Source organism: Camelina sativa, chromosome 1 (genome assembly GCF_000633955.1).
Source record: "Camelina sativa cultivar DH55 chromosome 1, Cs, whole genome shotgun sequence".
Classification (NCBI taxonomy): domain Eukaryota; kingdom Viridiplantae; phylum Streptophyta; class Magnoliopsida; order Brassicales; family Brassicaceae; genus Camelina; species Camelina sativa.
In genome coordinates this window covers 21,483,733-21,497,701 of record NC_025685.1, presented here as the reverse complement: position 1 = coordinate 21,497,701, position 13,969 = coordinate 21,483,733, and the positions used below count along the sequence as shown (strand labels likewise).

The 13,969-nt window shown below is 35.7% G+C and overlaps 3 protein-coding genes across 6 annotated transcripts; 1 reads left to right on the top strand and 2 right to left on the bottom strand.

The window, feature by feature from the left end:
- On the bottom strand, positions 1,396–2,553 carry LOC104710417 (F-box protein At1g30790-like). Its single transcript, XM_010427021.2, has one exon. The coding sequence runs from the start codon at positions 2,551–2,553 to the stop codon at positions 1,645–1,647; it is 909 nt and encodes a 302-aa protein (XP_010425323.1). The 3' UTR covers positions 1,396–1,644.
- Positions 4,545–7,629, bottom strand: LOC104700746 (diacylglycerol kinase 3-like). Its single transcript, XM_010416313.2, has 12 exons — positions 7,064–7,629; positions 6,646–6,768; positions 6,414–6,551; positions 6,253–6,338; positions 6,069–6,156; positions 5,911–5,986; positions 5,740–5,822; positions 5,572–5,642; positions 5,399–5,476; positions 5,223–5,310; positions 5,031–5,147; positions 4,545–4,943 (listed from the first exon to the last, which is right to left on the bottom strand). Exons 1-12 carry the CDS (start codon positions 7,433–7,435, stop codon positions 4,785–4,787), a joined length of 1,479 nt encoding a protein of 492 aa, XP_010414615.1. The 5' UTR covers positions 7,436–7,629; the 3' UTR covers positions 4,545–4,784.
- Positions 9,318–13,953, top strand: LOC104700738 (eukaryotic translation initiation factor 2 subunit gamma-like). Of its 4 annotated transcripts, XM_019229101.1 has the most exons (12): positions 9,318–10,119; positions 10,315–10,449; positions 10,890–10,999; positions 11,120–11,191; positions 11,385–11,484; positions 11,599–11,760; positions 11,947–12,081; positions 12,196–12,364; positions 12,448–12,550; positions 12,637–12,864; positions 12,947–13,165; positions 13,244–13,953. In XM_019229101.1, the coding sequence occupies exons 7-12, from the start codon at positions 11,973–11,975 to the stop codon at positions 13,814–13,816; spliced, it is 1,401 nt and encodes a 466-aa protein (XP_019084646.1). In that variant the 5' UTR covers positions 9,318–10,119; positions 10,315–10,449; positions 10,890–10,999; positions 11,120–11,191; positions 11,385–11,484; positions 11,599–11,760; positions 11,947–11,972; the 3' UTR covers positions 13,817–13,953. The 4 variants fall into 4 exon arrangements, with proteins under 4 accessions (XP_019084646.1, XP_010414604.1, XP_019084649.1 ...); XM_010416302.2 differs by lacking the exon at positions 11,385–11,484; XM_019229104.1 differs by lacking the exon at positions 11,385–11,484 and having other exon boundaries at positions 11,083–11,191.

Genomic DNA, 13,969 nt, shown 5'->3' with positions numbered 1-13,969 from the left:
CCACTAAAACTTACAGTCTAAAAGTGTTCATGCATAGAAAATGTAGAAAATAAGGTGAAAATGTGAGAAAAAAAAGTGGAAAATTAGTTATTCTGAACTATCCCACCAATATAAAAGCATAAAGTATATATTTCTAGATTCAAATCTATTAACAAAAATGTTTCAGGGATTTTTCTTGTATTTCATTTCATTGAATTCTTTTTTTTTTATTATTCCTGTTAGAAGGTGCGGCTGATTACTCTTCTTGCTTTCGTGGTCTCCTCAACCAACTTGTTGGCCCCTCATATCAAATACTCAATTAGCTTAATTTTTGATTCTATATCCTCGTTATTATGATGTAGTATGTCTCGCTCGGTGAGGTATTCCATTTTCACCGAGTACTTAATTCATATAGGAAATTCATCTTTTTCCATGCCAGCACCCCTTTATCTTTGTAAAAATTTATATTCAAATTTTAGCCAGAAAACACATTTTGCTAGTACTGTAGTTAAAATTTATGATGTTCTGAAAACTCTATCCCATGTCTTTTAATACAGATGTTGTGGAAGATGCATTGTTTGACCACTAGAACAATGCATATTTTAAAACAATCTATTTTTGATGTTTTGTTTGATTGTTGGACTCCGATCCTTCCTTTGATATGTTTGGTTTTCAAGGTGTTGAAGAAGAAAGAGAAGAGAGCGTGTAAAAGAGGAAGACAATATATAGTGATAACCATCTAAGGAATTTGGTATAAGGGAAAAAATCCATGAGGTCAATTAATAAAGTGAGTTGTTTCAAGAAAACACGGTTACAATTGATCAAGTTCATCGATCCCCTCATTCGCAATCAAATATCCTCTCTAGCAAGAACCTGAATCCTCGTAAACTACAAGGATTGGTTTCGCTCAAGGAGATGACTACTCTTTTTAATTTGGTTTGGATGAATGGTTTTTTGGTTGAATAAGTTTTACATTCATTAAAAGAAAGGGAAAAAGAACGATAAGAACAAACCATGCAGAAGAAATATATGAAAATGATAGTAATAATAATAAATAAATAAATAAAGTCAAGATTATTGGTGAGCTATGAAGAGCTTTTGTTCATAGGAAGAAGATATTCCCAGTGTCCTCAGAGCATGGTCATTGGTCATCTTTTGATGAGTGTCAAAACAAAAAAAAATAATAAACAGTTGAGGAGAGAGAGAGATGAGATATAATGTCTTTGCAGTGATTTGTAGATAGAGACCCTTTCAGATCTCTTTCTTAATATGTATCATAATCTGGTTGGCTGATTTTTAAAAAACAAACAAAATTTAAATTAAATAATATAATTAGATTAAAATATTATTTCAAAACCAATTTCCAGAGTATTACCAATGGCAATGCTCTCAATATTCTCAATGTAACCTGGAAAACACAAGATATCATGATCAAGCATACCAATTCCATGGGTACGTCTAAACTCATAATCGGCGATTCCTTTGACATGCGCACGCCTGAAACTCTCTTGGATCACATCGCAATAGAAAACAGAGATAGGCTTAGATGATTCTAACCGGTGAGAGACCAACATAATTTCTCCGGTATGAATCTCTCCCGGAGAAGATAGTCTCTTCTCTCTAAACAAGTCTCCCCACTCACAAGGCACAACGCAAGTCGTCCTCTTATTCCACAAATCTTTCTTTCTCTTGAATCCAAACTCGCATCATCTCGTACAAGTTATCATCATACTCTATTCCTCCAAACTTTCCTTGGTGATTTGTAGAAACCCAACTTGTGATATCGTCTTTGGGTACTTCAATAAACATAATCCTCTCCCGTCTAATATCGAATCTAGCTATCTTTGTGTGTCCAACTTTGTAGTATATAGCGCCATTGATGCAGATTCCGCCTTGTACATCCGTGTAAGGCTCTCCCGTGATGTCGATATATCTCCAGGTCAATTGTTGCTCAGATCTCAGTGTGAAAACGAGATGCTCCTGTTTTATATCTCTTCTTCCGCGTTTGCACATCATCATCACACACAACACTTTGTATTCATCTCCCACCGGATCGTACCCTAGACGTGCGTGCATGACTCTTCCTTCGGGTTTGACGTGGGGCAGTATACACCACTGTCTCGTGGTGGGATTACAAACAGCGATCCTTGAGCCACTTGTGCAACATACCAGGCCATTCACAGGGGAAGATGTGATGTAGTAGGGGGAAGATGTGATGGTGCAGAAGCCGAAATCCGTGATCGTCATCTCGTGTCTCGCGACAACCGTCTTGTCCTTCTCTTTCTCGTGTTCAGGGGCTGAGAAGATGAAACTCTGCCCTGTTTCCAAGTGTTGAAAAGTGAAGAGGAGACGAGGCCGAGCCCTTGACCGAGTCAGAAACGCGTCTGTCAAATCTTTACTACGGATGATACTATTCCACAGCTTCGACACTGATTTGAATCGGATGAGAGATTTCGCCGGAAGTCTCGAGAGTATCTCGATGATGAGTTTGAGAGGAAAGGTTGTTATGTAGATCCCGGCATGAGAGGAAGGGTCGTTAAGTGAGCCAGACCGAGAGAGTTGTGAATCTTCCATGATGGTCGCTTGTTAAAACTGCTCGTGATCAAGCCATATATATATTACACACCCACCTTTGTTTTTCTAGTTTTTTTTTTTTTTTCATAAAATAATTTCCATAAAGAAGCCAACCTCACGTAGCACATGTGGCGCTCTATTTTTTTTAAGTAAAGGTTTCCTTCAAAATCAAGCTTTGAAAGAATAACAAGTAGCCCTTCTAGTTTTTCCACATATGTAATTTTACCAAATCCAAAACATCATCTTCTACATTTTTTTTATCATTTAAAGTTTAAATTAAAGATTAAATTACTTTATGTTAAACCAAAATATTATAATATTTATTACTTTAGCTAAAAATATTATAATATTTCTTGTTTTAGCTAAAAGATTAATTATATTCTAAGATTTAAAAGCAGTATGATATTTATGTTATATTTTCTTGTAACATAAAGCATTTTTCTATAATCTATTTCTATATTCTCTTTGTTGTAATAGAAATAATTCATATGATGAAATCATTATTATACTGTTTTATTGTATCATTTTAATTATTAAAAATCTATGAGATTTTTAAATGAATTTATTTACATATTGATGTATATGGTATGGGCACTAATTAAATATATGTTTTAGATATTGTAGTCATTTTAAAGATTTTTTAAATAAAACATAATTGAAAAATAATGCAAAATCTAGGGAATAAATCTTAAACAAAATATGTAACAATCTTAATGTTAGGTTTCCTTCAAAACCAAGCTCTCAAATGGGCATGTCATAAACCGAAGAATTCAAGATCAAGGAAAGACAAAAATTTGAGAGTGGATTGGTTAGGACGCCAGTGTGGGGGTTGCGTATCTGCACGTACAGTATATAAAAGATGATGGTGCGAATTCTGATATGGCTATAGAATAAGTATTGCATGGTAGGAAGAGAGGACACGAAACAGAGGTAATTTTTTGTTTATCATCTTAGGTGTGATTAGATCTTAGGTGTGACAGGAAATTAGATCTGTTGTTGTAGCTTTGTTAACAAAAATAAATTTGATTATTCTCTTTGTATAAACTGAATTAAAAACAAATCGATTACTAAACTGATACAAATTCACATTATGAATGTTACTAAGATTCCTGTTTACAAGTATTATCTCATACATATATAAAATATTGCATACATGACAGTAAACTTAGTTTTTGAAATCAATTCTGCACGTGCTGGTCAAATCTAGTTTACAAATAATGAATCTCACAAATATACAAATAATGAATCATGACCAAATATAATCTCGCAATTCATATTAATAATAAACAAACTTCATTCCTCACAACACAGAAATATACAAAACCAACAAGCAGAAATAATCAAAAGTCACAATTCTTCAATTCTTTTTTTTTTTAAAAAGAAGATGACTAAAAAGCTTAGACTATATCTATGACTAAACTGAATCAAATCCAAATACAAAACAATTAGCTTTGTACAAAGAATCCAGCTTTTGAATCTCTCAAATTCATTCATTATTTATCATTAAAGATTGAAAAGGAACTTTCTTGATCTCCACAAATGTTGAGTACTCTGTGCTCATTGGTTGCTTCCATGGCTCACCATCCATTTGCAAGAACGCGTCTCTCCAGTCACCTCCTCTTAGCTCAAATCTTACCGCAGCAGCCTGCCAATGATCACCAAAAATGGAACCTTTTCAGTCAAACTCTCATGGCCAAAAGATTCTACATTGACCAGTGTTTTGTAAGTTTACCTGAGCTATGTGTATGGCAGAAATGAGCTCAGCCATTNATTATTCTCTTTGTATAAACTGAATTAAAAACAAATCGATTACTAAACTGATACAAATTCACATTATGAATGTTACTAAGATTCCTGTTTACAAGTATTATCTCATACATATATAAAATATTGCATACATGACAGTAAACTTAGTTTTTGAAATCAATTCTGCACGTGCTGGTCAAATCTAGTTTACAAATAATGAATCTCACAAATATACAAATAATGAATCATGACCAAATATAATCTCGCAATTCATATTAATAATAAACAAACTTCATTCCTCACAACACAGAAATATACAAAACCAACAAGCAGAAATAATCAAAAGTCACAATTCTTCAATTCTTTTTTTTTTTAAAAAGAAGATGACTAAAAAGCTTAGACTATATCTATGACTAAACTGAATCAAATCCAAATACAAAACAATTAGCTTTGTACAAAGAATCCAGCTTTTGAATCTCTCAAATTCATTCATTATTTATCATTAAAGATTGAAAAGGAACTTTCTTGATCTCCACAAATGTTGAGTACTCTGTGCTCATTGGTTGCTTCCATGGCTCACCATCCATTTGCAAGAACGCGTCTCTCCAGTCACCTCCTCTTAGCTCAAATCTTACCGCAGCAGCCTGCCAATGATCACCAAAAATGGAACCTTTTCAGTCAAACTCTCATGGCCAAAAGATTCTACATTGACCAGTGTTTTGTAAGTTTACCTGAGCTATGTGTATGGCAGAAATGAGCTCAGCCATTACAAATGACGCGTGCCATCCTTGTTTAAAACCAAAAATCTCTATCAAACCATCATCACAATGTGCTTCCACAAATCCTCTCTGGACAAAAAACCGATAAACCATTCGAGTTAGCATCAGAAAACGTTTACCATGAAATAAAACAGAAAACAATACCTTCTCTAGATAGTCCGGCTTTAGATTACCCCACGGATGGCTTCCACTTCCATAGCTGTGAAGATTCAATGCCACAATTGATCTCACACTACAAGAAAAATCCGTGCATTGAGGTTAAGCAAAGAGATCATAGATAATAGGTAAAAAATCATATACAATGAGAAGTATTTTCTTACTTTTTGGGGACTGCAATCTCCTCCCAATCAGCACAGTTGGCTTTTTTGATGTGTATTTTCATTATGTTCCTAAGTCCCCTGCAAATTCAGATAGTACAAATAAGGTGTCAAGAACATATTGAAGAGCTTTAAGCAGAAACTTACAAACATGTTCAAGAACACAGCCAGCGAACCTTAAACCTGGATCATTGACACAAGGCGTGCAAAACCAACCCTGAGTGCAACCAAAACCTGAATAAATAATCTGCCAAAAACAAATGTTGTGTGGTTAATAATCTCGTTTCTTAGAGACAAAGACAACGAATGAGACTCAAGTTTGGATGAAGATATAATAAGCAGACCTTATTTGTAATAGGGCCTTGAGCAAGATATGGTTTAGTGTTGCGAAGATGGTGGAAGCCATATGCAACTTGAGCATCCATACCTAAACAACCCCGACAAACACTAGAATCTGGTCACAGAAATAATTGTGAATTTGTGTTATGGTTATCAAAACGAAAAGTCCATCAAACCTATGCTCAAGTAATTGTAGAAAACGCCTTCATAAGACTTTGCCAGTGGAGGTGCGTCTATTCCCGCGTCCAAACCCTGAAACCACAAGAAAAGCCTTGGTCATTACTAGATCATGACAATTTACAAAAGCACATGCTGATGATTCAATGAGCTAAACCTGATCAAGTTCATTGTCCTCGGCGGGTTTTAAAGAATAAGGAGGATCCACGACTTCTCCAGATGGCATTGACACTAAAATCTTCCAGCTGCAACACCATATAACAAAATTAACACACATTTTTACAACACGGCTAATAGAATTAAAAAGCTTAACTGTTTGGGGTAAAATAAGACTTTTTTACCTGTCTAGTCGAGCAACTGGACCCATACTTGCACGATGGAGTGTTCTTTTAATAGCGGATCTCCATGCAAAAGGGAACGAACCACCCTGAAGAAAACATATTCAATGGCAATGCAAGAAACTTGTCACGGGAACATAAGAGAGAACAAAAGATTCACTCACCCAACCAAAACTTCTAGAGAGATCATTCCCTGTACCGAGAGGGATAACGCCAACAGGAGGAATAGGTAACTTCCCTTCTTTATTAAGCTCTCCAAGAGCTCCAAGAACCCAACCAACAGTACCATCACCACCTGCAACCTACCGAACCAAATTCCATTTTCACATTTCTAATAGCTAAAAACGTAAAGACCATGAGATTAAAAATATAATGTTGTGTATACTCAGTACTCACCATAATCCTCAACCTTGCTCTGCATTCTTTAGCACATTCATCTCCTTTCGCTGCCACTGTCTCCAAACACGCCAACCCGTATCGAACAAACTCATGAGGCTTCACTTCCGTAAGGTCAAACACCTGTAGAATCATCACCAAGTTCCAATATCAACAACTCCAAAACAACAACATCAACTCAAGAATTTCCAAAAGACTAGATCTTTGAGCTAAACTCATCCTTCCAAATTCACAACAAAGCACTAGATCTAACACATCAGCTAGGCATGAATACATAAACTTAAAAAAAGCCAGAGACTTTAATTAGTATTCCCCAATTGATACATGAAGAACATAAGATCTGATCAAAACAGAACACTAAAAACTCAAATCAAAAACACAGACACTCTCTAAAGATACTGAGAGAGAGAACAAGAACCTGTTCTTCGCTCATCAAGAGTTGAAGCCTCTCTTTAAGCACAGGACCATGACGACCACCAGATTTGGGGTTAATGAAAACAACCATTGGGGCATGAGGAGCCATATCAGCAACAGCACCACCAGGAAGAAGCAAATGATCAGGAATGGCCGTTGAATCTTTCCGTTTGATACAGTCACGCATAGCTAGACGGAGATACTCAGGCATCATAAGCCTCTGACGAAGCTCAACTTTATCAACACCAACCCATGTCAGATTAGAGAGTCCACAACCTCTCATCGCCTTTGAATCAGCCGGCGTTGTTGTTGATGGCCGTGGTGAACCCACGAATTTCTCTTTCGACGCATCGGATTTTGACACCGGAGAGTCCATTGGTCTCGCCGGAGAAGACGACGAGAACAAAAAAGTTGATTACTTTACGGTCTCTGATTGGAGAAAACAAAGGAATATTCGAAAACCCAGATAATAAAAATTGGATTTTTATTTCTTCTTCTTCTTCTTCTCTGAGAGAGAGAGAGAGAGAGATTTTGAAATCAAGCAATATAAAAATCTTCGTTGACAGTTTGTATTTTCTGTGTCTGTTTTGTCTTTTTTATTTTATTTATTAAATGTTAAATTTCGAAGACAGCGCACAAAAACGTGTGAATTAATTATTTAAAGAAATAAAAATTTTAAATTTTTACACGGTTGGATTTTATTGTGACGTCATAAAACTACCACTTTCTAGATCTTTTTGTTTGAGAGATTCTTTGTTTTAGTGGAAAGCATTTAAGTTTTGACATTTTGAAAGTGACTGATAAAATGCTTTGTAAAAGTTCTATTATTTTAGGATAATTTTCATTAAGAATAAGATTAAGTTACTAACTTTTCAAAGATTTGTAATAATCACAATTTTAATGGTTAATTACATTACTTTATGTAATTAAGATGTAGGGATCTTGTATTTGAGTAAATGTTAAAGGAGATTTTTTTAACTTTATCTTAGGTCTCTAGAATAGCAAGAAAATCATGGTATATTTGGAAAACCAAAGCAAAGGAATTAATTAAATTATATATTGTTAGAATAGAATAAGATCTAATGCCCATTATTATATTCAGATATGGTTTCATTAGGTGAATATGATATGGATAGTTGGATACAATTAATTAAATAAGTCTGTATATAATTAGATGACTTGTTTCCTATTATTTCACTGCATTACTGGTTTCTTTTTTGTATATGTGGAAATATTATTCCAACAAATAAAAACAAAATTATTATTATTATTATGGTTAGAAAGAGTGGTCTTTACACAAGTGAATAGTTTTGAAGTTTAGTGGATCTTCCACAGAATGGAGCCCCACGTTTGGTATTGCCCACTCAGGAATTAGGAAGGGGTCACTGAAAGCTACACTTCTATTTCTATGTACTTTTGTCTTAATTCTCACCTAAATTTCCTCATTGCTTTTTTTGTTTTTTCTTTTTCTTGCAGTATTGGTTGATATAGTATAAAATTGTTAGAATAAAAGAAACCAAAAAAACATCATTTACTGTTTTCTCCATTGCATGATGTTTTAGGAAAAAAGAAAAAAAAACAAATGATTTCACCAATGTACTGTTTTGTGACCAAGATATATCAAAACTTTTGGTCGATGTAAACATTTTTATGTGGTAGAGGAAGAACAAAATCTGGTGGCTGCTAAAAAAAGTGGGGTCTAAGATATTTTATGAACTAGAAGACATTGAGTGTGAGTTCTCTTTTATTAACAAAAAAACATATTTGGTAATTTTCCGAATCATTTCGAAATTTTCATTTTGTTACAAATGTGTTTCTACTTCTACACAGTAAGTATTTTATAATTAATAATTGTACGTTTGTAACTAGTGGTAAGTAATAGTACAAAAAAGGTAGGGAATAAGGAAAATCTACACTAATTCAACTTTCAAGCTGTCTTAACATTTGACAAAAAACAAACTTTCAGAATATCTGAATATTCTAAAATTATTCCAATTGAGAAAGTTGTGGCACTAATAATAACAATAATATACTACATTCTTTTGAATATTTCGTCATGTGGTCGACACTAGAAAAAAAAATTATTATGCAACATAAAACGAAGTAACAAACAAGTGAATCAGGTTTTTTTTTTTTTACCACATGTCCTTTTCATTAACTTTAAAGGGGAGAGATTACAATCAATGCCTCCAATAGAGTAACACCTACATACTTAAACAGAATACCATAAAAGAAAGATTAGAGGAAGAAACGAAACCAAGTAACCAAGAGAGAATCAGCCAGATTGGAAATCCTTTGTTTGAGCGTTAGGTGACCAAGATGAGCTCGAATGATGTTCTTGCGCTCCTTCCAGGTAGAGTACACTGAGGCTTGGTAAAGAAGTCGAAGAATCCTAAGTAATGTTTGTATCCCTACATGGATTCTTCAACCATCTGACTCCAACTTCAAAGGTAGAAGGAGGAGAAAGATGGACTTTACCAGTGAAATGATGCCAAACCTCTTTTGCATAGGAGCAATCAAAAAACAAGTGTTGCCGAAATTCATCCACACAGTTACAAAGAAGACAGGTAGATGGAACCGTAAAGCCCCATCGAACCAACCGATCTCGTGTAAGAAGCCTATATCGAGAGTTGAGCCAAGCTAGTTTTGTTAAAACTGATTAGGCAGGGGTCTTATCTGAGCACAATCAGCTAAAGTTTTGTTAAAAATCGTTGCTAAATTTAGGTGTTTTAGATACTCTTAGGATCGATAGTGTGTCATCATCTTATTGGCTTGGGAAAAAAAAACAAACAAATTCTTTTATTTCGGTTCCTGTTACGCTCTCTCTCTCTTTTTCTCTTTCCCTCTCTCAACCGTGACAAACGAACGGCGAAAGGCCGGAGACCGTCGAATTTAGAGGAGAAACGGTGGGAAACTCGTCTATCACCGTCTCTATCATAATCTCCACCGACGGTGGCACTACGGCGAGTTTGGTTCATCAATTCAGAAGTTCACCAAATCGGAGATTCAAGTTGGCCAAATCTCCGATTGTTTGGTTCAAGAATCTCTCTGTATCTCTTGGTAAGAATTTATCTGATTTCAATTGTAGAGATTCATGCATTAGGGTTAATTGATGTGAAGAAATTAGGATTGAACGAATAGAGAAATTGATGTTAGGAGAAATAGGCGAATCAAATCAGGTTCCGATGGGTTTGATTTTGCTTAGATTTTCATATTCGATTGCTGATTGAAGCTATTCGATTGCTCGTACAACAGATGGGAAGCTTCTAAGGTGAGAAATCGGAGGAGCGAAATTGTGAGAGATGGATGATAGAGAAGGCTCGTTCGTAGCTGTCAGGACGATTTCTCTGGGTCTCGAACGACGAACCGTTTACAATCCATCATCTCTAAGTAATTTCATCTCTCTTAAGTGATTCATATTGATAAACGTTTCTGCATCTCCTCAGTCTCTCTTATCTATCTTCCTCTTGCGGTTGCATTTNTTTTTTTTTTTTTTTTTTTCTGTGTTTCATACTAAATGAGTTTTTTTTTTAGCGCATTGCTTGGTTTCTGGATTCTATGTTATTGATTTATTCAGCTTTTTTTTTTATAGGGTTTTGGTACTAATTCACTTATTTTAGATGCTTTAACTTTCATCTTTAACTAAGATTCCAGTTTAATAAACCTTAGTATATGTGTGTGGTGGTATTGTAGACTTCTGATGCCTAGTGGGAGTTGTATGTGTTAGAGATTTAGAGTAGCGGGTTTATACTTACTATATACATTCAATCAATTTCTTGAAAATCATTTGAAGCTCCATTTTGATGCCACTCTAATTTGCTTACTTACAGCTGAGGCTGTGCCATCAACAGCTTGGTTAGGCAGGGGGTCTATCCTGTGTCTGTGCTCAGAGAAGAGATAGTGACGCAAATTCCACGTTTGATCTCTAACACCTGCTCAGGTAGGTACTCATTTTTCCGCTGTTCCAGTTCACTACAATAACATAACAGTGTTTGTCATTTATCTGGCTACAACTATATCCAGGTATCCAATTACTTCCACCCTATTTTGGAACTTGCAGGAGGAATGCTTGCAAAGTTTGCAGAGCCGCATTGACGTAGGCTAATGATAGTACTATACCCCTCTGCATCAGGTACACTTTCCTTAGTTTCCTTGAGGGTTTTAAAGCTTTTACGATTTCTCATCAAAACAATTGGGCTTAAATCATCAATTAGAGATGGTAGCATGCTGCAACTTTTCATCCCTTGACCTTTTTACTATAAGCGATCATTATCAATTGTATTGAAATCAGCTTTGATGATTACTTTTTTTGCTTCCACCGTTAGACTTGCTCGTATACCTCAACCTCACAGATGCTTCAAAATTGTGCTGTTTTGTGAATTATATTTGCAAAGGTTCTTACACAAATTTTCCTATTAAAAAAAGGTAAATAAAACAATCAAAGTAGGAAAAAAAAAAAAAAAAAAAGACAATTTTGGGAAATATATTTTCCTAGAAATCTAATCATAAATTTCTTTTTTATTGACATATTGAAAAAAGGGTCAGCAAAAAAGACAAGAAAGAAAAACAGATAAGCGTTACGATTAAAAACCCTACCTCTTGTGCCACCTTATCAAACCAAAAAAAACAAACTTCAACGGCAAGCTCCTCCTCTGAAGGCTCTCCAAGAAAACTAGTTCAAGCTATCTTTACCACCTTCAGGTTTGTGTTAATCGTTTTAAGATAACTCAAGTGAAAGAGATTGATCACTTTAATTCGTTTCTTGATGATTGAGAATCGAAACTAGTTGTGTAGAAACCCTAATTTGGAACAACGTCGTCTTGTGTTATTGTGTTGGATCTAATCAACTAGTGCTAAGCTTGTGAATTTTGCTTTTGATTCCGACAGTGTTTAGTTGGATAAAATCTGTCGCGATGTCCAAGAACAAGGGCTTAGCTGAACAAGATCTAGGTAAACTTGATGTCACTCAGCTACATCCTCTCTCTCCTGAGGTCATTTCTCGCCAAGCCACCATTAACATTGGTAAGACACCAAAGTTTTTATGTTTTGTTTTAAGTTTTATTGAGTTTTGATGTTAAAGAAACTGAGATGTGCATTGAAAGCTAAAGATATATATTATTGTGCAATAAATCTCAGGAACCATTGGCCATGTCGCTCACGGGAAATCGACAATTGTGAAAGCTATTTCCGGTGTGCACACTGTCAAATTTAAGAGTGAATTGGAGCGTAACATTACCATTAAACTTGGTTATGCAAATGCCAAGATTTACAAATGTGACAAGTGCCCTAGACCAGTGTGCTACAGGTGAGTTCTTGCTCTTCTTGTTTCAATCTTCTTCTGAATAATAATAATGTTACGTAGCAACTTGATAACATGTTTAACTATAGGTCTTTTGGAAGTGGGAAAGAAGACACCCCAACTTGTGATGTCCCTGATCACGAGAAGTGCGAGATGAAACTACTGAGGCATGTCTCATTTGTTGATTGCCCGGTAATAATGAGTTTTAAGAATTCTCTGTTTTCAAACCTTATATAACCATATGAATATGTGAATGAGCTATCTAGTGTGTTGATTAGGGACACGATATTCTGATGGCGACAATGTTGAATGGAGCAGCGATCATGGATGGTGCTCTACTCATCATTGCTGCTAACGAGACCTGTCCGCAACCACAAACTGCTGAACATCTTGAATCTGTTGGTATGATGAACCTTAAAGATATCATAATCATTCAGAACAAGATTGATCTCATCCAAGAAATCGAGGCTGGGAAACAAAACGATGACATTAAGAGATTTATAACGGTTTGATTGATTTTTCGCCCATTTCCTAATAAGAATCTAGTTTCACTTCATCAGTTGGTTAATTTTTAAAACCATGTTACAGAACACAAATGCGGAAGGTGCACCTGTAGTTCCAGTCTCAGCACAACTGAAATACAACATCGATGTTTTGTGCGAGTACATTATCAAGAAGATTCCAATCCCTAAGAGGGATTTTGTGTCACCTCCTAGAATGATTGTGATTCGTTCGTTTGATGTCAACAAACCTGGCTCTGAGAACGATGATATGAAAGGTGGAGTCGCTGGTGGAAGTATCCTCCAGGTATGCACAGTTTGATAGATGACTCAAGGTTGTTTGGTTGAGACAATGTAATATATGTCTCATTGCTTTTGTTTGCAGGGCGTTTTGAAAGTGGGGCATGTAATAGAGATTAGACCTGGAATCACTGGCAAAGATGAGCATGGAAACACTAGATGCAGTCCCATTTACACTCGTATAACTTCATTGTACGCGGAACAGAACGAGCTTCAGTTTGCTGTCCCTGGAGGTCTAATTGGAATAGGAACGAGCATGGACCCTACGCTTACGCGTGGTGATAGGTTGGTTGGTCAAGTCCTTGGTGAGATCGGTACTCTACCTGATGTCTATGCCGAGCTTGAGGTGAGATTCGAGCTTCTGGCACGTCTCATTGGAGTGAAGACTAAGGAAACAGAGAATCAAATGAGAGTGTCAAAGCTAAGCAAGGGAGAGGTACTGATGTTGAACATTGGATCGATGTCTACTGGAGCTGTGGTTATCAGAGTAAAGAAAGTTAAGATGATGAAAGTGAAACTGACGCTCCCTGTATGCACCAACATAGGAGAGAAAGTGGCTATAAGTCGTCGTGTTGATAGGCATTGGCGTTTGATCGGTCGTGGTCAGATTGAGGCTGGAACCACCATTCCCATCCCTCCTACTCCGTCTTTTCCATGATTATAATTGCAATGCACAAACCAAACTTGCTTGTTGTCTCATTATCTTCGGAACTATCTTTAGACTGATCAGTTGCATCATTTTATGTTGTTAGATATTTTTGTTATAAATACAATTTTCATAGTCTTTGGATTTTAGAGCTAATAATAATTG

Coding starts and splice junctions, on each gene's coding strand:
- LOC104710417 (XM_010427021.2), bottom strand. CDS start 2,553: ATGGAAGATTCACAACTCTCTCGGTCTGGCTCACTTAACGACCCTTCC.
- LOC104700746 (XM_010416313.2), bottom strand. CDS start 7,435: ATGGACTCTCCGGTGTCAAAATCCGATGCGTCGAAAGAGAAATTCGTG. Junction 6,552..6,645: donor GAGCAAGGTTGAGGATTATG/GTGAGTACTGAG, acceptor TTGGTTCGGTAG/GTTGCAGGTGGTGATGGTAC. Junction 5,643..5,739: donor AAGGCCCTATTACAAATAAG/GTCTGCTTATTA, acceptor TGTTTTTGGCAG/ATTATTTATTCAGGTTTTGG.
- LOC104700738 (XM_010416302.2), top strand. CDS start 11,973: ATGTCCAAGAACAAGGGCTTAGCTGAACAAGATCTAGGTAAACTTGAT. Junction 12,365..12,447: donor CCTAGACCAGTGTGCTACAG/GTGAGTTCTTGC, acceptor GTTTAACTATAG/GTCTTTTGGAAGTGGGAAAG. Junction 12,551..12,636: donor TCTCATTTGTTGATTGCCCG/GTAATAATGAGT, acceptor TGTGTTGATTAG/GGACACGATATTCTGATGGC.